At 43.4% G+C, this 24474-nt stretch overlaps 2 protein-coding genes across 5 annotated transcripts in view; one reads left to right on the top strand and one right to left on the bottom strand.

Moving 5' to 3' along the window:
• The window catches only part of LOC149743990 (cytoplasmic FMR1-interacting protein 2-like), a 70725-nt gene extending 46321 nt beyond the window's left edge, over positions 1-24404 (bottom strand). For all 4 annotated transcript variants that reach the window (XR_016391606.1, XR_016391604.1, XR_016391605.1 and 1 more), the window contains exons 1-5: positions 24283-24404; positions 21452-21560; positions 14068-14187; positions 7208-7407; positions 6254-6341 (exon numbers count right to left, since the gene is read on the bottom strand). Coding sequence is in view for 1 of the 4 variants with exons in the window: in XM_089905922.1 (XP_089762048.1) it covers positions 6254-6341; positions 7208-7407; positions 14068-14187; positions 21452-21560; positions 24283-24293 (528 nt within the window). In the remaining 3 variants the exon portion in view is untranslated. The remainder of the gene's footprint in view (positions 1-6253; positions 6342-7207; positions 7408-14067; positions 14188-21451; positions 21561-24282) is intronic.
• LOC111183157 (fibronectin type III domain-containing protein 9) lies at positions 503-4976 on the top strand. Its single transcript, XM_089905924.1, has one exon. The coding sequence runs from the start codon at positions 3306-3308 to the stop codon at positions 3987-3989; it is 684 nt and encodes a 227-aa protein (XP_089762050.1). The 5' UTR covers positions 503-3305; the 3' UTR covers positions 3990-4976.
• Positions 24405-24474: the final 70 nt, after the last annotated feature.

A 24474-nucleotide genomic window follows, 5' to 3' on the forward strand; every position in this document is an offset into this window, starting at 1 on the left:
TTCATGGGTCCACTTGGATACTTTGGCCAAGAACCAAGAAGAAACAAGATGACTTTTAAAAATGCCTAATTTGTGTTATATGATTCAGGTCTAAATCCATCGGAGCTAGGGCTGCTGTAACAAATTACCACAAACGTGGTGGCTTCAAACATTCGAATCTCTCACAGTTCTGGAGGCCTGAAATCAAGGTGCTGGAAGGGCCACGCTCCCTCCAAAGGCTCTAGAAGAGAATCCTTCCTTGCATCTTCCAGCTCCTGCAGGTCCCTGGCAGTCCTTGGCTTATGGCAGCATCACTCCAATCTCTGCTTCTGTCTTCACATGGCTTCTACCCTTTGCATCTCTCTGTGTATGAACCTCCCTCTCCTTTCTCTTATAAAGACACCAGTCATTGGATTTAGGGCTCCCCCTAAATACAGGATGATAACATTTCCAGATCCTTACCTAATTAAATTCACAAAGTCCCTACCTCCAACTAAGGTCACATTCTGAGGTTCTGGGTGGACCTGAATTTGGTGAAGGGTAGGGGTGGGGAATGCTCAAACCAACTCAGTACGAGTATCCTGGCGGTTCAGCAAGCCTCACATGGGTTCAGGCCTGGGCAGGGGGGTAGCACTCATGTTTTCTACCTGACATCCTGATCTAGCCCAAGCGATCAGCTTTACAGATGATGGAACTGAGGCCCAGAGAATAAAAGTATCTTGACCAGTGGCATACAACTAGGTAATGCCACAGGAGGCAAGAATAAAGAAAGAAGAGGGTGTAGAGGTGGGTAAGGAAGTGGGGTGGCAGTGGGGTGAGAGGGGATGAGGATGTAATTACCGTTTTACTTGTGGGAAAACAAGAACGGCAGCTTTGCATTTGCAACCATTGTCCAAAGAAGGTCTAGATGGGGAAAAAAATGATAACTAGCTTATTAGAGACCCAATTTAGGAGACTTTGAAGAATTAGTACCACCCTGAGGATCAGTGTGCAGGGGACTGTTTGCCTTTTTTTTTTGGCCAAAGGAATGAGAGCTCCTCTCACTGGGCAAAAGCCTTTCCAGACTGGTCCCTGAAACATCCTGCGTACAGATGCCTGCTGGTTGCCATGGTGAATGAAACTGATCTGAAGAAATGAATAATGTGAGCGTTGGGGGCGACAGTGGAATTACTCACACAGTGGTGAGAGAGACATCAAGTAGAGCCCAGAGCAGGGGAGGGAGAAGGCAACATCCTTCAGCTTTGGTCCACTCTGCCTCTGAGGGCTGCGTTCTAACCGGATCCACTGTGAGCATCAGGTAAGGGACACAAATGGCTCTTCTTGGAAATGGAAATGGCTTTTCCTTTCACACTGCTTGGGGGAGGGCCAGGCAATGGTAATACGAACAGCTAAAAATAGGGGGGATTTAAAAACAGAAGCAGTGGAAGAAAAATAAATAATGGGAGACATTTAGTCGTAAAAGCTCTGAATGCTGCATCTTGACAGAAAGCTCTTCAAAATGTCTGCTGTAGAAAACTCAGTCTGCAAAGACAGCCAGCACAGATGTGAGGCAAACAGAAGAGATTCATGACAAGAAACAGCATTCCTGATCACTCCTGATGGAAGGGTTTATGAGGGCTATTGCCTCTGTATCGTAAGTAATGAATTAAGCTCTTTTCACTGTGGTCTCTATTTATAGGGGTGTGGCGGGGTGGACGGGTGTGTATGAGAAGGAGACCCATGGAGGGAGCGCAGATACTCAATGTCTTCTGCAAAGACTCTCGCTGGAGGGATCTGAGCACACCTGCCTTGTCCCTTTCATCCCCCATTTTTCTGGAAGAAAATTTCTAGCCAAACGGAAAGGAACTCCCCTTCCTGAGCATTTTAGTTCATTGTCATCCATAGAGAAGAAAAACAAGGCCTGAAAAATCATTCACTGCTGGGCATCTTCCTGTAGCTCACTTCCTCTAGGAGCACGGGCACGAACACAGGTGGTTGGAGGGAAGCAGGGAGGAGAGAAAGCAGCTCGTAATCGCAATCAGTGTGGCTTAATGTCCAATTCAGGTTAAAATCTGATCGACTGTTTTTTACTCTGTCATTGCAATCTGAAATGAAACCTTCTGCATTTCGTGTGAGAGAGGAGGGGCAGAGAACTGAGCTGGGTGAGATCTATCCGTGAACATACACAGGTTGACTATGGCTGTCTCTGAATTTTAGCTCAGGGGAAATTCAGTAGAGGAGAACAATATCTCTCAAACACATAGAATTAAAAAGAAACGAAAAAGCTTGAAGATGGCGCACTTTTAGCAAAGCGAGAGGGCTGGCAATCTGAAGAGGGCTCATTTCACGTGTCAGGAAAAATGGCAACTCAGTCTTGGTACCAGCACCTCATTTTGCAATAACCTTCTACGACTAAACCCGGCAGCCTTGTCTTTGTAAATCCAGTGGTCACGTGGCTTTGGGTCTTGTACCTGTTAGCTGATGGCTCCTCTCAGATTGCTCATCTGTAGAATGGGAATCTAGTTCAGAGGGTGTGATGAACAAAGGATATTTACTCTTATATGTTGAGCTTCTAGTGACCTGTGACATAGCAACTGCTCGCTATTGCTGGTTATTACCATCATTAACAGTCACAGAACCAGCAGTATCAAACAGCAGCAGTTATGCTGGTATTTGGAGCTGATTATCTTGACCTGTGAAACTAATTTTCACAGGTAATTCGGCTTTGAAAAAAGCTAACGAATGGACAAAACATGAGCAGAGGCTTTGGGGAGAAAGCTGCCGCTGAGTGATGATGCACATCTCCTCTGGCTACGGGCAACAGCGCTTGGAGGCTAAAAACACAGTGGCCAGAACGTTCTAGATGAATGAGCTCACAGCACTTGGGGCAGAAACAGGAGTTCCAGAGGGAAATTTTAGGTGAAACAACTGCCTGACCTGGAGGTCACAGACCCGTGGGGACTCACGTGGGGGCTCTGAGGCTGTGCTGATTTGTCCTTTCACTGCCTTTTTTCCCCTTATTTTTTTAAGGTTTGGGAACCATGTTGTATTTAAAGAATCTGAGCCACGGCAGGATGAGGCTGGGGGGATGTGCGTGCATCTCTTTTGGGCCTGATGGCCCCCAGCTTTGGCATGAGACAGCCCTGATTTGAACTGTGGTTCTGCCATTTCTCGGCTATGCCTAGCTGAGCACTGTCACCTCTTCGCCTCCATCTCTTTGTCTGTAAATCGGGGTCAATATTAGTCCCCATCTCGAATGCTCAATGAATGGTGGCTATGATTATCATAAATAAACACTTAGATGAGGAGATGACACACTTCACTTTGATTCTGGTTTCAGAATCGAGATGAACATCGAGGTTGGGAACGTTTCTTATACGGGAGCCATCGTTTCCTGGTCGTCCTCGGAGCCCTGCCTGGAGGACTATTACCATATTATGTACAGGCCCAAGTGGAACAGCATCTTCTCTGGCTATCTTCGCTACAGCTTCCACCACGAGGAGCAGGTGCCTCGAACAATCAGCTCCGTGGTGCTGGAACACCTCACCCCTTCCACTCTCTACTTCCTGTGCATCAGCTGCAAGAAGATGCTCTTCCCCTACAGGCACTACTGCACCGTGTTCCACACCCTGGATAAGAGTCCACTGGCTGCGGGAAGTTCCCTGGTGGACCCCCAGATCTCCCTTTGGGTGCTGATGGCCATTCTGCTGGCCTGCTTCACAGCAGTCTTAGCCTTCATCTGCCTCCAGTTCTGGTGTATCCGTTGCCATGAGCCTCGATGGTCCTACAGAGCCGGCCTCATGGAGGAAGCCAATGGCCTGGTGAGATGGCCAGAGGAGGCCCCGGGTCTGGGTCAGGGGGAGGAAGACCTGCAGGGGCTCCCCCTGGTGGAAGTGCCACGCAAGAACTCCGGAGCTGACGCGGAACCAGAAGCCGCAGCCGCAGCGGAGGAACAGGATGCCCCCGACGTGGGTGCCCTGAAGAGGGAGGGCGGTGTTCATCCTGCCGCACTGCCTCATTTTGGGGAGTGAGAGGTGGAGGGGAGGCAGCCCACATCAGGTAGCTTAAAGCCCTCCACGCAGCAGGTCTCCGGTAAAATCGCATCTGTAGACTACCCCATTCGCCTCCCCTCAAATGTCAGAGCTCTGACACATGGACCACCTGGTTGGATGAATGCCCTTTGGCAAAGCTTCTCTAGCTGGAAAACATATAACCCCCTGGTGTGCAAAGGGAGGAACACGGAATCTCTTAGGAGTGTCCATTTAGGGTAGGGTGTCTCAGTTAGGAATTAAAAGCATTTATTTCAATATTAAAACCACCATGAATATATTATGGTATAGAAAGTGAAATCTGCATGACTTAAATAAAATACAAAACTTTCAGGAAATTTTTGAGTTGAAGATGGGCTCTTGAGTTATGCTTTCAGTCAGCTGAGGCAAACGTCCAGTCTCCTCTGCTGTTGAGGGGGATTATTTTGGAAAGATGTGAGAAGCCTTGCTCTAGAGTGTTTTCCAACTTTCAGCCAATCGCACACCACTTTGTACCCCATCTTCACTTTTTAAACCACAGACTATCTTTACGATTATTAACAATACCTTTTCTTTAAATTGACTCATTTTTTAAACTTATTTTAAAACATAGGCTTATGCTACTCCCCAAATGAAAAACCAGCACCCTCCTGCTATAAATAGAAGGGAAGATACATAATAAATAGAATGAAAACAAAACAATACTAAATTTGACTTGGATACTATTGCCTACTAAGGACTCTGAGCTCAGGGCCTGCTCTCTCATCTCTGATCAAAAGGGAGATTAGGGCTTCCCTGGTGGCTCAGTGGTTGAGAGTCCGCCTGCCAATGCAGGGGATACGGGTTTGTGCCCAGGTCCGGGAGGATCCCACGTGCCGCGGAGCGGCTGGGTCCGTGAGCCATGGCCGCTGGGCCTGCGCGTCCGGAGCCTGTGCTCCGCAGCGGGAGAGGCCGCAACAGTGAGAGGCCCGCGTACCGCAAAAAAAAAAAAAAAAAGGGAGATTAGCAGTCGTTGGGAAGGTATTAAAGACATATTAGCACCAACATAAGACTTGCTCCTTGGTATAATCAGCAAGGTCTGAAAAAGCATTGCAAAGGGAGTTACTTTGTGAGTGACTGTTAATTCATGCCATGACTGTGGCTGTCTACAGTGCTGTCTGTAAAGGTTCCCTGATTTGAGAGAGTTGTCTTGACCAGACCAGACTGGCTGCTCTGGAGAAGACACCTGTACTCTCTCAGCATCATCCTAAGACGTTCTAAGCCCCACATTCAGGCCCAAGTGAAGGGCACTCATCTTGGTTCCTCACACTTCCCAATCTAGGGCTCCCGACCTAGAGAAGCACCTTTTCTAACCATGCTATATTTATCCAGTCACTTCTTCTTCTAAGTCCCTCTGTGCTTATTTTGTGAAAATGGGGTCAAAGGTGGCCATTTTTCATCCATCACACACAAAAAAATCTTGGCTTTTTTGCCGTTGCTGTTGAGCTATTGCACCCTTTCTGTGGCGTTCTCCCACACAAACCCGCAGGGTAAGAAACGATCTCCTACATATGTCATGGTGATGGTAAGACTTTGTGAAGGGTGTCCCCCAGTGCCCACCCCGGGTATGGAAATGGAGCTGGAGGAGGGTGGAGATGCGTCTGCTTCAACCTCTGCTAAATCCCCAGCATGGAGAACCTGCCCAGCATCTGGCCTACAGTGGGGGCTTAAGGAATGTCTGTTTAACGAATGGCAAAGGACTGAAAGTCCAGAACAGGCACCACCTGGGAAGCTTTGTTAGTGTCAGGACTGGCACTGTGAGCAAAGCAGCAAAGAGACAGGAGGAGACCTCTCAGCTCTAACTCCGGCCATCTGGGATTTCCTTCAAAGCTCCTCCACCTTCTCAACTGCTTCCTATCTGCAAATCCCTCATCTTCACGGAGCACAAAATCCCAGAATCGCAGGATGATACCACGATGAATCAACCGAGAACAGGAGGAGATGGGACGCCGAGACAAGGAGACCCACAGGCCTATTTCCCTGCTTGCCTCATCAAGTCCTCCCCAGACTGTTCCTGCCCAGAATCCAGCCCCACCAGGTCTGCGCTTACCCTCACCCCTGCTAGTTGTAAACAAATAAACATGAATATACTTGCAGTTGTTTCTGCCTGGATTTCAGTGCTGCCTCTGTATCTCCAGGCTTTTTGCTTTTCTGATTTGGGGAACACTCTTCTATCTGCTTTTGCTCACTAGTCCTCTTAGAAGTAGGACACAGGCAAGACCACTCACCTTGGACCCATAGAGGTAATAAGGCTGGACGTTGGCGGGTTTATCTCTTTGCGGTTCTTGGGTGAAAGGAATGGCAGTTCGGACAAAACTAGTAGAAGAAAAGAGATGGGGCAGGAGTTAACTGGGTCCTAATATTATTCTTCACGGGACTTGATATAGCGAGAGCCCTTCCTGATCAGGCACACCCACACTGTTTCTTAGGCCGTGGCCTACACAGGTACTTCTGACAGACTCTCGTTTAACTCCTGTCTCCTTTTCATAGATGGGAACACTGTAATCCAGGTTCACAGGCTCGACTTTGGGCTTGCAGCTGCTCAGACAGTGGTCAAGAAAGTCGAGAACAGGGTGGGCCTGGAAACAGCCTTCTCCAGGGCTTGGACCCTCCACCCTCAGTTTGGTTTCCTCAAGAGTAGAGTGCTGCAAACTCTTTCTTTAAAGGCCCAGATAGCAAATATGCTCCGCTTTGCCAGCCAGATGGTCTCTGTCACAACTACCCGACGCTGCTGTAGCACAGAAGCGCCCATAAACAAGCTCATGAGCCGTAAATGAGCGAGCGTGGATGCCAGAGTTCCAATAACACTTTGTGAATTTCAAATAATTTCTACTTGTCACCAAGTTATAACTCTTTGGATTTTTTCCCTAGCCGTCTCAAAATATCAATACCATTCTGAGCTCACAGGCTGAACAAAAAGAGCTGGCAACTAGAGGTGCCTCGTGGGCTGGAGTGTGCAGATCTCTGCACAAGAGGATTGAAAGTCCCAAATCTTTAGAGAACCGGAAGTCCATCTTGGTAAGTGTGTGGATTCCTCCCAGACCCTTCCGTGACTCTGGCACATACTTATTCTACGCTGGCCGTGAGCCAGGCCCTGATGACACGGACAGGGCTTGTCTGGAGGAGACAGCTGGCTGCTTCCACCGCCACCCCCACTCTGCTTTGCACAGAGACTCCCTTACCGGTTGGTGGACCCATTGTAGCAGTAGTTGGGGAGGAAGTCGAAGTTCAGCTCCCAGAAGACGTGCAGGGTGATGCGGCCGTAGGGGGCAGACACGTTGTGATTGGCCTCCCGGAACATGGCATCGAAGCTGTCCAGGGTCATGTGCTTACACAGCAGCCGGTGTGTGAGCCGATTGATCTCCAGCAGCCACTCCAGCTCCTGCCCAGAGAGAGAGCCCACGGCTGCTGAGGACTCACACACGCGCCTTGCACGCAGACACCATTATCTGACAGATGCCTTTCATGCAGGTGAGGGCCCCTCAGACAACTTTATAACGGCCAGCATGGGACTAGGACCGCTTACAGTAGTATGCGACGTTCCCTTCTTCTGAGTGAAGGAAGTACCAGACCATGCCCAGGGAGGCTGCGTGCCTGCCCACAGAAGGGGACCACAGACCATGTGCAAATCCCTTGTCTGCACCCCCCTGGGTAGAAAAGCATGACTACTTGCTCTCCAGTTTCTAGGTTAGTAAGGAAAAAGCTTGTCCCTCTGAGTTGCAAGTAAAGTAAAAGAAAGTTGTGAACATCCATCCATCACCAGAAGCTATCTCCACCTTGCAGAAAGCAATCAAAAGAGCTACCACCTACTAAGTACTTACAATTAGGTTGGACCATGTGAAACTACTGTTTTTTAGGTCAAACACCATTCAATGTTAGTAATTTTTTATGGTTCAGTCTAATACATGCCAAGCAGTATTCTAAGCACTTTATATGTGTTAACTCACTTCATGCTCAAAAACCCCTAAAAGGTCAGCACGATGGCTGTTCTTACTGTACACATATAGAAACTAGGCTTTAAGAAGTGCAGTAACTTGGCTTCAAATCCAGGAAGCTGGGCTCCAAAGTTCACATTCTTAACAGTTGTATACTATAGAAATTTAAAAAACAGCTGGGGGCAGAACGTTCCCTCATCTGGACTCCTCCTGTGCCCCTCAGTCACACAGGGTTTGGTTACACATGTTGGCAAAGGTTTGGCTGCAAGCTATGGACGAAGGACGTGCATGAGCTGTGGGCCCTGGTCATTTGGAATCCAACCTTCAGGCAGAGAACAGGAGCAGAGCGGGTAATATCTGGATAGAGCAGGTCACTGCACTTGCTAGGAAGTAAAAAGGATAAAATCCTTTGGGCTGGCTTTAGTTCCTTGCTGTATTGCTATCGAAGAGAATCAAAGCACAGTCCTGTGCAGAAAGCATCTCTGTGATGCTCTAGGACACTCCTACACTGTAGTGGTTAAGCCTTCTTTTGAGATGGGTATGACTGCCCCTGTTTCATAGAGGGGAAAACCGAGGCTCAGAGGATGAAGCAACTCGCTCTGGGTCATACAGTGAATACAGAACAGGGCTTAGGATGTGATCCCAGGTCTTGTGACTCCAAGTCCCATGTGTTTGGCCCCTGTGACACAGCTGCCTGGAATAAAGAAGCAATGACTAAGAAAGCCCTTTGAAAAGTAAAGATGGCTTTACAACATAAAAGCTAAAAGAACGTCGGCAAAGGCAGTTCCCCAGAGTGTGGCCAGGAGGTGGGATGGTCAGAGGGCCAGCTGTAAGAGCTGGGCCTTGGAGCCCAGTTGTCTACAGTCATAGGAGGTGGCCTCACACCAGAGATTCAATTTTATTTTCATCAGCCACAAGAACCCTCTGACTCTGGTTGGGGTCCAGAGTGTGGTAGGCCCAGACTACGCTTCCAATCTTGGAGCTTCGTCTCTCTGAAACTCAGTTTCTGTGGCTGTAAATCGGGGGCAAAATACTGTATCAAAGCAACCTTAACTGGCTGCAGGTAAGTGAGACAAGCAGGGGGAGGAGGGAGCCCCGGGCTGAGCTGTCCGTGGCAAATTGGAGAGCTACTGCCAGATAAAGGTGGAGCGGCTACTTCACACCATCTGATGATTTGTTACTATGTCAGAATGGGGCTTAGTGATGGCAGATCTTGCCAACTCTTGAAAGAAGGCCAAAATCTGGATTGCAATTCTGGAATGGTAGCTTGAAGAATAAGTTTCCAGTCACTGTGCACCTTGAAGTAAATGAAGGGTGGAAATACAGAATCAGCTGTCTGCTTCCATCTCTTGGGGCCTAGCTAGCTGGATGGCATTTTTGTTCCTATTCACTTAGGGTGGGTAAGTAAGTAAGTAAAAGTAAGTAAGTAAATAAATAAATAAATAAATGCAATGAATGTGCATGATTTTATTTCTAAGATCACTGAGTCCCTTAGCACATGGAGGTGCCCTGTTACCATGAAGAGAGCTACAAGATGAGAAACTGGGATTGAACAATTTCTGTTCCAATGTTCTGTGATTTTAACGGTCTCACAGATGGGCATCAGAGACTGAAGGAGAAAGTGCTCAACTCCGCTGATATGACGGTGCTGGAAATGTAGGTCCACTTCTTCCGCCATGTCCCAGGAGTTTTTATTATGTAATGCAAACTGTGTTTTGCATCAGCCGTGTACTTCCAGCCTTTCAATCAGAAGAGGGCACTTGCCTGAGGGATGCAGGGCTCAGTGCATCAAGGCACAGAGGTTTAGAAGGCCACAGGGGTGGTCCAGGTGCCTTCTGAGAGGATGTCAGTTCTCTATACTAAAGCCGGTTTACTGGGGGGCAACACAGAGAAGCAGCACTGGGGAAACAAAACACCCAAACAGGCAACTTTTGTGAAGTAGTGGAAAGGGCTTTTCCACGGGAACCGGAAAACTTGAGTGTCAGCCACACTTGGCCGTTAAACCAGCTCTGTGGTCCAGGCGGGCCAGGAGAATAGGGGTCTCAAACTCAGGCACAGCAAGGCCTGGTAGGTCATCCCATGAAGGAATCGTGCCACAGGGCCTGCGGCAAACCCAGGAGAGCCCAGCCCAGCCGATGGGAAAGTCTAGTCATTTCTAGGCAATTGCTGCTATCTGGGAAGGCTGGTCTGAGGTTGCCAGAGCTTCTGCAGTTTTATTCGAATTCTTCCAAGTGTTAAGTGTTGCCTCCAAATTTCAAATATGCTTCACAGCCTAAACAAAACACAGCCTGCAGGCTGCCAGCTCTCAACTTTGGCATCAGATCCCTCCGAGAATCTACTTGCTCAGCTGCGTATGGTTAGGGCCACCGACCGATGAAATCTCTGCAACCCTCCCAACTGGGCATCAAGCCACCCCCTCCCCTATCTCAGGACGGAGCTTCTAAGGTGGAGGGAAGGGCTGAGGGGAGCATATCCCTTGCTTTGTTTCTCAGAAGAGGCAGAAGCCTTCTCAGCCAAGGCAGTGGGGGCCTCCTGACCCTACAGGAGAGAGCATCCTTGGGCTCTCCTCTTCATGGGCTTCATGGGAAGTGGCTACTCTCCTGGAGGATGTTGCCCTCACCTGACAAACACAGGCTTTCACTGTTTGTTTTGATTTTGTTCACAGCTAAAAGAACATTCAGTGCCTTTCAAGGGCTGGGAAGAGGCCATAGATACCCACACACAACCCAAAACCAGTTTTTCCATAAGATATGCTCATTCATTACTGGAAAACTAGAAGATACAGATAAACAAAGAAGATAAAAACAAAAATCCCACCTCTTGGAGATAAGCACTGCTAACATTTGGCAAAGAAAAATATTTCTTAAAGTAGATCTCCCAGAAGAACTTGTGCTATACCATAGTCTCTCAAAGTCAGTGACCCAGTACTTTGGTGGGCAGTTGGGTCAAGTTCTCTTGGAAATGCTTCTGAGAATCTACCCTGAGAGCACCTCATTTGTAGGTCAAAATTTCTACGTTCCTCTCTTTTTTCATAAGCTATTTTCATTAAGGGCAAGGAACTATGCAAAGCTCTTTCCTGGCAGTATCTCATTTCACCCTTTCGACAAGTCTATGAGGTGGATTCTAATATTTCCTCCATTGTACTACAGGCTTGCAGTGTAAGATAAGCAACTCACCCAAGATCACCTAGCTAGTTAAGCGGCGGGGCCAGGACTGGGACCCCAAGGTCTTTCTGATGCTAGAGTCCTAGTTCTTAGTCCCTTTTTCTTTCTTTCTTTCTTCTTTTATTTAATTTATTTTAAACTTATTTATTTTTTTGGCTGCATTGGGTCTTTGTTGCTGTGCGGGCATTTTCTAGTTGGGGTGAGTGGGGGGGCTACATTTTGCTGTGGTGCACAGGCTTCTCATTGCGGTGGCTTCTCTTGTTGCGGTGGCTTCTCTTGTTACTAGGCATGCGGGCTTCAGTAGTTGCAGCGCACAGGCTTAGTTGCTCTGTGGCATGTGGGATCTTCCTGGAACAGGGATCGAACCCATGTCCCCTGCATTGGCAGGCAGATTCTTAACCACTGCACCACCAGGGAAGTCCCAGTCCCTTTTTAAAAAACCACCTTGTCCATTAAAAAAAAAAAAAACCTTTTTATTTTGAAATAATTTCTGACTTACAGAAAAGCTGTGAAAACTGCAGACTTCCTGCATATTCCTGACCCAGTTTCTCCAATGTTAACCTCTTACATAAGTTACCTAAAGTAGGAAACTAACATTGGTACAATTTTATGAACCAAATGACAGACCTTATTCAAATTTCACCATTTTTTTTTTTCCATTTTAGGGTTCAATCCAGAATCCCACATTGCACTGAGCTGTCACGTCTCCTTAGCCTTTTCCAATCTCTAACAGATTTCAGTATCTCTTTGTCTTTTATGATCTGGATGCTTTTGAAAAGCATTGTTCTTTTTTTTTTTTTTTTTTTTTTGCAGTATGCGGGCCTCTCACTGTTGTGGCCTCTCCCGTCGCGAAGCACAGGCTCTGGACGCGCAGGCTCAGCGGCCATGGCTCACGGGCCTAGCCGCTCCGCGGCATGTGGGATCTTCCCAGACTGGGGCACAAACCTGTGTCCCCTGCATCGGCAGGCAGACTCTCAACCACTGCGCCACCAGGGAAGCCCGGCAGGCAGATTCTTATGCACTGCGTCACCAAGGAAGCCCGCATTGTTCACTTTTGAATGCCATGTGATTTGGGTTTATCTGATATATTCTCATGATTAGATTGAGAGTATGCATTTTGCATTATGCATACATATCAGGGGATACATGAATATACCTTATTTCTGGTGATATTAACCTTTCATGCTTGGTTAAGATGGTGTCTGCTATGAATGGATAAAGAAGAGGTGGCACATATATACAATGGAATATTACTCAGCCATAAAAAGAAACGAAACTGAGTTATTTGTAGTGAGGTGGATGGACCTTGAGTCTGTCATACAGAGTGAAGTAAGTCAGAAAGAGAAAAACAAATACCGTATGCTAACACATATATATGGAATCGAAAAAAAAAAGAAAAAAGATTCTGAAGAACCTAGGGGCAGAAGAGGAATAAAGACACAGACGTAGAGAGTGGACTTAAGGACACGGGGAGGGGGAGGGGTAAGCTGGGACGAAGTGAGAGAGTGGCATGGACATATATACACTACCAAATGTAAAATAGATAGCTAGTGGGAAGCAGCCGCATAGCATAGGGAGATCAGCTCGGTGCTTTGTGACCACCTAGAGGAGTGGGATAGGGAGGGTGGGAGGGAGACGCAAGAGGGAGGGGATATAGGGATATATGTATATGTATAGCTGATTCACTTTGTTATACAGCAGAAACTAACACAACATTGTAAAGCAATTTACTCCAATAAAGATGTTAAAAAAAAAGAGAAAACATAAATATAACAAGTATTCTGCAAAAAAAAAAAAAAAAAGATGGTGTCTGCTAGATTTCCCCATTGTAAAATTAGTATTCTTCCCTTTGCAATTAATAAATACCTTAAAGGAGATAATTCGAGACTATGTAAGAATGCTTTTTCTTCTCTAAGTATTTTTAAAACTTTTGAGTAATTTGAGTAACTTTAAAACTTTGGTGAAATACAGATAACATAAAATTTACCATTTTAACCCTTTTTAAATTAGGGTTAGATACATTCATATTGTTGTGCCACCATCACTACCATCCACCTCCAGAACTTCTTATCTCCCCAACTGAACCTCTGTACCCATTAAGCACTAACTCCCTATTCCTTGGCAAACACCACTGTACTTTCTGTCTCTATAAACCTCACTATTCTAGAAACCTCATAATAAGAAGAATCATAAAATACTCTTCGCAAAGTTCTGCCCGCTAATTTTAGCATCTGTTATTGGATCCTGCCTGCAACCATTACTACTGTGGTGTTCTAATGGTGATTTTCTACTTCTCTCATTCCTTCTACTCATCTGCTTTTGAAGCGTTAAAAGCTTCCTCTGATTCACCGAAAGATTGATCAATCAAGTTATTCTAATTCTTGGAAAGAATTAGCAGAGAGTAGTTCAAATTGCTGATTAATAAAAGAAGGTAGCAGGCCTGTCCCATGCTTGTGCATCAGGAATAACTATATAATTTGCACATCCCAGCACAAAATGAAAATGTGGGGACCCTTGTTGGAAAATGATTAAGAATTCCAAGATGGTGACAGCAGAGCATTAAACCTGTGAAGAGCCTCTGTGGGCTCTATACTACTGCACACCCACGAAGCTGACGCTGCTGTGTAACCTTCCCTGGTTTGTTAGGACCACCCAGCTACTTTACAGAGCTGTAGGATCCTAAAGGACAAGCAGCTGTGCCCCAGGGCTGGCCATTTCTCGAGATCTCAAGACGCCCCCTCCACTCCCATTCTCTAGGCAACCAGGAAGGTAAGATTATTCTTATTCTTTTTAAATCTTTTTTTTTTTCCCGTCTCATTCAGATGAGAAAGAGACCCATTGCTTCTCTGTAACTAGCTCAGTACCGGGCTAACAACAACCCCCAATGAGGCTTCTAGTCTGAGGAGTCCCAGAGCAGAACTCACAAGGGCCCCCATCTCTTACCACGATGGAGGTCAGGTCCTCACTCTCAAAGCGGCTGATGGCCTGGTCCAAGGATTTATACATGGCGGCAGAGATGCGCTGGGTAATGAGTCTGTTCAAGTCAATTGATCTACCCAACAGCTGCATAGAAGAGAGAGAGACAGAGGGAGAGATACAAGGTTACTTATGGTTTGTTTACACAGGCACATGACAACTAAATGCAATGCATTGATAGGAAATTGTATTAAAATTATAAACAACATGGCCAGGACAAATAGGCACTCTATGAAGAAAATAGTATTATTAAATTTCCTGAGTATGATAATTCTATTTGGATGATGAAAGAATGTCCTTGTTCTTAGGAGATACACGCTGAGGTATCAGCGGTAAAGTGTCATATGTCTCCAACTTACTCTCAACTGGCTAAGAAAAAAGTATGTATATTAAAATATATATTTTATTATAGTGGGTTAGCCAAAAAGTTCATTTGGTATTTTTCCATAGGATGTTACAAACATTTTGGTCAACCTAATATTTATATATAAATATGTTTTTTAAATTATGTATACTATAAACATATATTTAAACTACACTTACTATATTTATGAGAGAGGAAAAACACATATATGAGAAAAAGAAAGTGAATCAAATGTGGTTAAAACATGAATAATCATGAATCTGGCTACAAAGTATATCTGTGTGTTTACTGTGTTATTCTTTGATAAACACAGATGTCAAAATCCTGAACAAAATACCAGCAAACAGAATCCAACAGCACATTAAAAGGCTCATACACCATGATCAACTGGGATTTATCTCAGGGATGCAAGGATTCTTCAATATATGCAAATCAATGTGATATACCTCATTAACAAATTAAGGAATAAAAAACATTTGATCACCTCAATAGATGCAGAAAAAGCTTTTGACAAAATTCAACACCCATTTATGTTAAAAACTCTCCAGAATATGGGCATAGAGGGAACGTACCTCAACATAATAAAGACCATATATGACAAACCCACAGCAAGCATCATACTCAATGGTGAAAAACTGAAAGCATTTCCACTAAGATCAGGAACAAGACAAGGATGTCCACTCTCACCACTCTTATTCGATAGAGTTTTGGGCAGTCAGAGAAGAAAAAGAAATAAAAGGAATCCAAATTGGAAAAGAAGAAGTAAAACTGTCACTGTTTGCCAATGACATGATACTATACACAGAAAATCCTAAAGATGCCACCAGAAAACTACTAGTGCTAATCAACGAATTTGGTAAGGTTGCAGGATACAAAATGAATGCACAGAAATCTCTGGCATTCCTATAGACCAACAATGAAAAATCAGAAAGAGAAATTAAGGAAACATTCCCATTTACCACTGCAACAAAAAGAGTAAAATACCTAGGAATAAACCTGCCTCAGGAGGCGAAAGACATGTACTCAGAAAACTATAAAACAGTGATGAAACAAATCAAAGATGACATAAACAGATGGAGAAATATACCATGTTCTTGGATTGGAAGAATCAATATGGTGAAAATGATTAGACTACCCAAAGCAATCTACAGATTCAATGCAATCCCTATCAAACTACCAATGGCATTCTTCACAGAATTAGAACAAAAAATTTTACAATTGATATGGAAACACAAAAGACCCCAAATAGCCAAAGAAATCTTGAGAAAGAAAAATGGAGTTAGAGGAATCAGGCTCCCCAACTTCAAACGGTACCACAAAGCTACAGTAATCAAGACAGTATGGTACTGGTACAAAAACAGAAAATTAGATCAATGCTACAAGATAGAATGCCCAGAGATAAACCCATGCACATAGGGGCACCTAATTTACAACAAAGGAGGCAAGAACATACAATGGAGAAAAGACAGCCTCTTCAGTAAGTGGTGCTGGGCCACCAAACCAGCTTTACAACAAATGCTAAAGGAACTTCTCTAGGCAGAAAACACAAGAGAAGGAAAACACCTACAATAAAAAACCCAAAACAGTTAAGAAAATGGTAATAGGAGCATACATATCGATAATACCCTTAAATGTAACTGGATTAAATGCTCCAACCAAAAGACATAGACTGGCTGAATGGATACAAAAACAAGACCCATATATATGCTGTCTACAAGAGACCCACTTCAGACCTAGGGACACATAGAGACTAAAAGTGAGGGGATGGAAACAGATATTCCATGCAAATGGAAATCAAAAGAAAGCTGGAGTAGCAATTCTCATATCTGACAAAACAGACTTTAAAATAAAGACTATTACAAGAGACAAAGAAGGACACTACATAATGATCAAGGGATCAATCCAAGAAGAAGGTATAACAATTGTAAATATTTATGCACCCAACATAGGAGCACCTCAATACATAAGGCAAATGCTAACAGCCATAAAAGGGGAAATCGACAGTAACACAATCATAGTAGGGGACGTTAACACCCCACTTTCACCAATGGGCAGGTCATCCAAAATGAAAATAAATAAGGAAACACAAGCTTTAAATGATACATTAAACAAGATGGACTTAATAGATATTTAAAGGACATTCCATCCAAAACAACAGAATACACTTTCTTCTCAAGTGCTCATGTGACATTCTCCAGGATAAATTGTATCTTGGGTCACAAATCAAGCCTCGGTAAATTTAAGAAAATTGAAATCATATCAAGTATCTCTTCCGACCACAATGCTATGAGACTAAATATCAATTACAGGAAAAAATCTGTGGAAAAATACAAACACATGGAGGCTAAACAATACACTACTAAATAACCAAGAGATCACAGAAGAAATCAAAGAGGAAATCAAAAAATACATAGAAACAAATAACAATGAAAACATGATGACCCAAAACCTATGGGATGCAGCAAAAGCAGTTCTAAGAGGGAAGTTTATAGCAATACAATCCTACCTCAATAAACAGGAAACATCTCAAATAAACAACCTAACCTTACACCTAAAGCAATTAGGGAAAGAAGAACAAAAAACCCCCAGTTAGCAGAAGGAAAGAGATCATAAAGATCAGATCAGAAATAAATGAAAAAGAAATGAAGGAAACAATAGCTAAGATCAATAAAACTAAAAGCTGGTTCTTTGAGAAGATTAAAAAAAATTGATAAACCAATAGCCAGACTCATCAAGAAAAAAAGGGAGAAGATTCAGATCAACAGAATCAGAAATGAAAAAGAAGTAACAACTGACACTGCAGAAATACAAAGGATCCTGAGGGATTACCACAAGCAACTATATGCCAATAAAATGGACAATCTGGAAGAAATGGACAAATTCTTAGAAAAGCACAACCTCCTGAGACTGAGTCAGGAATAAACAGGAAATATAAACAGACCAATCACAAGCACTGAAGTTGAAACTGTGATTAAAAATCTTCCAAAAACAAAAGCCCAGGACCAGATGGATTCACAGGTGAATTCTATCAAACGTTTAGAGAAGAGCTAACACCTATCCTTCTCAAACTCTTCCAAAATATAGCAGAGGGAGGAACACTCCCAAACTCATTCTATGAGGCCACCATCACCCTGATACCAAAACCAGACAAAGATGTCACAAAAAAAGAAAACTACAGACCAATATCACTGATGAACATAGATGCAAAGATCCTCAACAAAATACTAGCAAACAAAATCCAAAGCACATTAAAAGGAACATACACCATGATCAAGTGGGGTCTATCCCAGGAATGCAAGGATTCAATATACGCAAATCAGTCAATGTGATAAACCATATTAACAAACTGAAGGATAAAAACCATATGATCATCTCAATAGATGCAAAAAAAGCTTTCAACAAAATTCAACACCCATTTATGATAAAAACCCTCCAGAAAGCAGCCATAGAGGGAACTTACCTCAACACAATAAAGGCCATATATGACAAACCCACAGCCAACATCGTTCTCAATGGTGAAAAACTGAAACCATTTCCACTAAGATCAGGAATAAGACAAGGTTGCCCACTTTCAACACTACTATTCAACATAGTTTTGGAAGTTTTAGCAATCAGAGAAGAAAAGAAATAAAAGGAATCCAAATCGGAAAAGAAGAAGTAAAACTGTCACTGTTTGCAGATGACATGATACCATACTTAGAGAATCCCAAAGATGCTACCAGAAAACTACTAGAGCTAATCAATGAATTTGGTAAAGTTGCAGGATACAAAATTAATGCTCAGAAATCTCTTGCATTCCTATACACTGATGATGAAAAATCAGAAAGAGAAATAAGGAAACACTCCCATTTACCATTGCAACTAAAAGAACAAAATACCTAGGAATAAACCTACCTAAGGGGACAGAAAACTATAAGACACTGATTAAAGAAATTAAAGATGTTACAAACAGATGGAGAGATATACCATGTTCTTCAATTGGAAGAATCAACATTGTGAAAATCACTGTATACCCAAAGCAATCTACAGATTCAATGCAATCCCTATCAAATTACCACTGGCATTTTTCACAGAACTAGAACAAAAAATTTCACAATTTGTATGGAAACACAAAAGACCCTGAATAGCCAAAGCAATCTTGAGAAAGAAAAACAGAGCTGGAGGAATCAGGCTCCCTGACTTCAGACTATACTACAAAGCTACAGTAATCAAGACAGTATGGGACTGGCACAAAAACAGAAGTATAGATCAATGGAACAGGATAGAAAGCCCAGAGATAAACCCACACACATATGGTCACGTTATCTTTGATACAGAAGGTGAGAATATACAATGGAGAAAAGACAGCCTCTTCAATAAGTGGTGCTGGGAAAACTGGACAGCTACATGTAAAAGAATGAAATTAGAACACACACTAACACCATACACAAAAATAAACTCAAAATGGGTTAAAGGCCTTGGTGTAAGGCCAGGCACTATAAAACTCTCCGAGGAAAACATAGGCAGAACACTAGATGACATACATCACAGCAAGATCCTTTTTGACCCACCTCCTAGAGAAATGGAAATAAAAATAAACAAATGGGACCTAATGAAACTTAAAAAGCTTTTGCACAGCAAAGGAAACCATAAACAAGACAAAAAGACAACCCTCAGAATGGGAGAAAATATTTGCAAACGAAGCAACTGAGAAAGGAATAATCTCTAAAATATACAGGCAGCTCATGCAGCTCAATATCAAAAAAACAAACAACCCAATCCAAAAATGGGCAGAAGACCTAAATAGACATTTCTCCAAAGAAGATATACAGATTGCCAACAAATACATGAAAGGATGCTCAACATCACTAATCATTAGAGAAATGCAAGTCAAAACTACAATGAGGTATCACTTCACGCAGGTCAGAATGGTCGTTATTAAAAAATCCAGAACCAATAAATGCTGGCAAGAGTGTGGTGAAAAGGGAACCCTCCTGCACAGTTGGTGGGAATGTATACTGATACAACCACTATGGAAAACAGTATGGTGGTTCCTTAAAAAACTAAAAATAGAACTGCCATATGACCCAGCAATCCCACTACTGGGCATATACCCGGGAAAACCATAATTTAAATAGAGACATGTACCACGATGTTCATGGCAGCACTATTTACAATAGCCAGGACATGGAACCAACCTAAATGTCTATTGACAGATGAATGGATAAAGAAGATGTGGCACATATATACAATGTAATATTACTCAGCCATAAAAAGAAACGAAATTGAGTTATTTGTAGTGAGGTGGATGGACCTAGAGTCTGTCATACAGAGTGAAGTAAGTCAGAAAGAGAAAAACAAACACTGTATGCTAACACATTTATATGGAATAAAAAAAAAAAAAGGTACTGATGAACTTACTTGCAGGGCAGGAATAAAGAGGTAGACACAGAAAATGGACTTGAGGACATGGGGTGGGAGGGTGAAGCTGGGGCGAAGTGAGAGTGGCATGGACATATACACACTACTGAATGTAATACAGTTGGCTGGTGGGAAGCAGCAGCACAGCACAGAGAGATCGGCTCGGTGCTTTGCGATGACCTAGAGGGGTGGGATAGGGAGGGTGGGAGGGAGGGGATATGGGGACATGTGTATGCATATGGCTGATCCGCTTTGTTGTGCAAGAGGTACTAACACAGTATTGTGAAGCAATTATACTCCAATAAAGATCTATTAAAAAAAAAAAAGTTGAGGAAGAATACGATGCATTCAGACTGTAGGAAGAGGCTCAGGACACACTCTGGTACCCCATGCATTGCTGACATCCTGAATCTACCTTTGAAGTTCTTCCTGTATCCGTCCTGTGCCCCAGTTCAGAGTCACCAGGGAGTAGCAGTCCCCCCAGCAAGGGCCTACCGTGTACCTTTATGGGGATGAATTTAAAAGCATGAGGAGAAAGGCTGACTACAGGCTGGAAAATATAGCTTAGGATAATTTCCACTGGGGTACACGTGGGCATTACTGCAGATGCTACATAGATAGCAATGAACATTTATTGAGTACCTGTTGTGTGCACTGCACTTTGCTAGGTGCCCAAGGATTATTCTCAACTATTTTAGTTTTTTTCTGCTTCCCTTTGGGGAGAGATTTTCCAACTGACTAAGGCTCCTTATAGTGCACACAGAGCCCTCAAGATTAATGTCCTGTGACTAATTCTAGCTGCACTGGTAACTGATAGCTGTAATCTTCTGAGAGGCTGAAGGAAAAACTCTCTTTGAGCCCTTACTGTTGGCAGAGGTGAAAATGTTTTTTTCCTCTTATGATTCTCCATTTCTTAGGTTTCTCAGAGCAATGGGAATATCCAGGGCTTCCAGGGTAAATCCTGTCCTCTTTATCCAGGGCATCTTCTCAGTCTCAGCCCTGCTTCCCTTCACCCAAGTCTTCTCCGCAAACACGTGAACCACAGGATAAGCACACAGAGGTCACAGCATGAAGGCCATTTCAACACTGGGTGGCTGACAGCAGGGCTTAGGAGTAGGATGCAAGGTCTGCTGGAGCATCTCTTATTTTTGTCTGCCAGGCTCACGTGAACATCTTTAAGCAGGGATATGTTTCTAGTTCCTGGCAGAATTTCCTCTACATCTGGGGTCAAATGTTAACAGAGACTAACTCCATAAAAAGAAACCATAATGGGCCCTGTTCAGGGGTAGATTTACCCATTTCTGAACATTAGTCTCGACTGAAGGAGGTGGGCTGCAGCTTATGATGGGAGGACAAAGGTGGCCGCTACTCATCAGAGGTGAATGGCAGCTGGGCTGAGAAGCCTAGAACTTGAACCAAAGGAAGCCCAATGCCTCTTGACTGTAAGATTCTGAGGGGGTGTTACATCCATGGTCAGCAGCCCACGCGGGGCAATAACCAGGGAAGATGGTAAGCAGTCCAGATTTCCAATCTCTAGGCTAACGTCACAGTTCCTCTCTCCTGCCCATTCCACCTCTGTCACCATACCTGGACGTGTCTCTGCTTCAACAGCGTTTCGTAGCGGTTGGATGGTGGGTATGGAATGATGACTCCATAGTTCTTACATTCAGCCCTAAAACGTTTATCCAACAGGACACTGGAAGGGGTAAAAGTGAAATAAGGCCAGTAAACATGACGGTGAATGGTGATCAATCACCCAGCCATGTGTATTTTAAACCACAGGATCTACTCATGAAGTGCTATCTTATATATTTTAAATATTTTTTTTCTGATCTAGAGCAAAGTTCTTCTACTTTTTTTCAGCCCAAAAAGCTCAACATGTGAAATAGAATTTCTGCGTTAAAGACAGGCGACACAGAAGTTGAGACGCTTTCTTGCTTTTATTCATTCACCATAAAAGCAATTGAGTCCCTGCTTAGTATATCCCAGGAAACATTCTAGGTACCGGGGATACAAAGTTCTTGTCCTTATGGAGCTTACGTTCTAGTAAAGAGAGACTGATAATAAATAAATAGGCAGAGGAATAAAATAATTTCAGATAACAGTAAATACCTGCATGGTATTTACTATTCACCAGGCATACACGTACATGCAGAGAGTCATTTTTAATCTCACAACAATCCTATGAATTAGATGTTCTATTATGATCTTTTACACTAAGCCATGGATTGCAGAGTAATAAGTGCTCTGAAAATAATAAAACAGGATCATTTGGTGTTAGGAGGTCAGGGAAAGCCTCTCTAAAGAGGTTCTGTTGGACAGAGACCTAAATGCTAAAAATGGAAAGATCTGGGGGAAGAATCTTTCAGGCATGATTAGCTTGGTATGTTGAGAAAAAGGAAAAATGGTCAGTGTAGATAAGGGGCAGGTGTGCTGGAGAGTATGGTGCAAAAATGAATTTATAAAGTTAGTCTAGGGGCCAGACCATGTGGGACGATATAAGCCACAGCAAGGAGGTTAGATGTTTTCTAGATGTAATTGAAGCCACAGAAAGTTTTTAAGCAGGAAAGTGACATCATCTAAATCTACCCTGTCCAATACATCAGCCACCCACCAGGTGAGTCTACTAAGCACCTGAAACGTGGCGGGTCCAAGCTGAGATGTGCTATTAGTATAAAATACACACTAGATGTTGAAGACTTAGGAAAAAAACATTGAAAGCTATTTCCTTAATAACTTTTTATTGGTTACATGTTGAAATTATAATATTTTAGATATAATGGATTATATAAAATATAGTATTAAATTAATTTTTAAAATATGGCTACTAAAACGTTTACAATTACATCTGTGACCCAACATTTGTGATTGCATTATATTTCTGATGGACAGCAATGATCTAGATCACTCTGTCCCTCCTGTGCTCTCTGACTCTCCCAACTTCTCGCAATCTCCCCCAACTTCCCGTATCTTTGACAAACCACTGATCTTATAAGGAGGGATACAGGTTAAGATTCCTATTTCAGATAAGGATATTTTGTAAATTAAATATATAGAAGACCCAGGGTTTGACAAGTCTGAGTTTGTTTACACAGACAATGGACCAGCATATTTGAAAATTATCTTAGAGAAGCTGGAAGCCCACTCATTGTTAGAACCCCATGCAATTCAATCCAGACACTTGTGAAGTGACTCCTTTGTGAAAGGCTGTGTTCTCTGTGCTTTCCCTGAAACCCTATGCATATGCTTTCTATAGTTTACATCCTTAAGAGCCATTCACTTCATTTAATGCACATTCTGTGTTAACAGACACTTGTGCATCTGTATACCACCTCCTGTCTGAACTCCATCAGAACAACTCAAGTTGTTGAAAGCAAAACAAAGCAAATTTTTATTGTAGGGAAAAAAAGTAACAATCCTTGAAACTACTGGTTGGTACATTGGGATTTCCAATAAAAAGGGAAATATCTCTATCTCTATCTATCTATCTATCTACCTATGTAGGCAGGGTTTTTTTGACCAGTACTATTATGGGTTCCTCGAACCCAGGAATTCTCAGGGGTCTAAATCAACCCATACTGACAATACCAATGAGCCTGTAAAACTTGGCATATGCCCAGACCTCTCCTCTTCCTTGGCCTTCTGTCTGGCCTTCATACTCCCATTCTTGCTCACCTCCAATCCGTTCTCTACAGTTTAATGTTTTTAAAAGATCAAACTTCTAAAAATAAAAATCAAACTGGGTCACTGTCATACTGTGGAAACTATCCCATGGTGTTCCACTCCTAGGACAAATGCCTACAAGGCCGCAAGACCTGGGCCCTGCCTACCTGCCCAGCTTTACCATGCAGCCTGCCCACTCTGTGGTCCGTGAATGAGACATTTACGTGTACTAATTCACATTAATCCTCTCAACAGCCCTACAAAGTAGAAGTAGGCATGCTCTTCATCTTATGCTTCTGCCACAGGGACTCTGCACAAGTAGTTTGTTTTGCCTGCAATTTCTAGCCCTACTCTTCACCCAGTTTTACTTAATCAAGTCCTATCAACTTCAGATGTGAACTCAAAGGTTACTTTCTCGGGACAGCCCTTCCAGTTACCCATCCCAAAGACTAGTTCAGGTTTAACTGTCATATATTCCCATTAGCTTGTCCTTCGTAGGAACCTCCCTTGACACTGTGCATTCAGTAGTTTTTATTAATGTCTGTTTTCCTCACTAGACTGTAAGCTCCATGAGATCTAGCACCACATCTGCCTATTTTCCTTTCTCCTACATTCTAGCACTGAATCCAGGCCCACGGAATCACTCAGATTTCCTTAGGTCCTAAAGGAGAAGGGAGGTTTTGCAACAGAGAACCTTGCCTTCCAGGTGGCAATCTTAGGAAGCTTTACTGCACATAGCCCTGGGGCTCTCATACCTGCCAGCCATTGCTTTGTAGTAAGCAAAGATCTGGTCCGCCAGCTTGTAGACAAACTGATCAAAACACAGGTTCACCTGGTGAAGAAGAAGCAGGAAATGTCAATGGTGTCTGTCCGGCTTTATTAGAGAAATTTCAGCAACTGAAGGGGGCAGTGGTGCAGGACTGCCTGAAGTGTGAGGTGAAGCAAGA

Source organism: Delphinapterus leucas, unplaced genomic scaffold (genome assembly GCF_059928025.1).
Source record: "Delphinapterus leucas isolate spDelLeu-1000000601 "Yukka" unplaced genomic scaffold, BTC_Dleu_Yukka2 spDelLeu_asBTCV2_sq31, whole genome shotgun sequence".
Classification (NCBI taxonomy): Eukaryota; Metazoa; Chordata; class Mammalia; order Artiodactyla; family Monodontidae; genus Delphinapterus; species Delphinapterus leucas.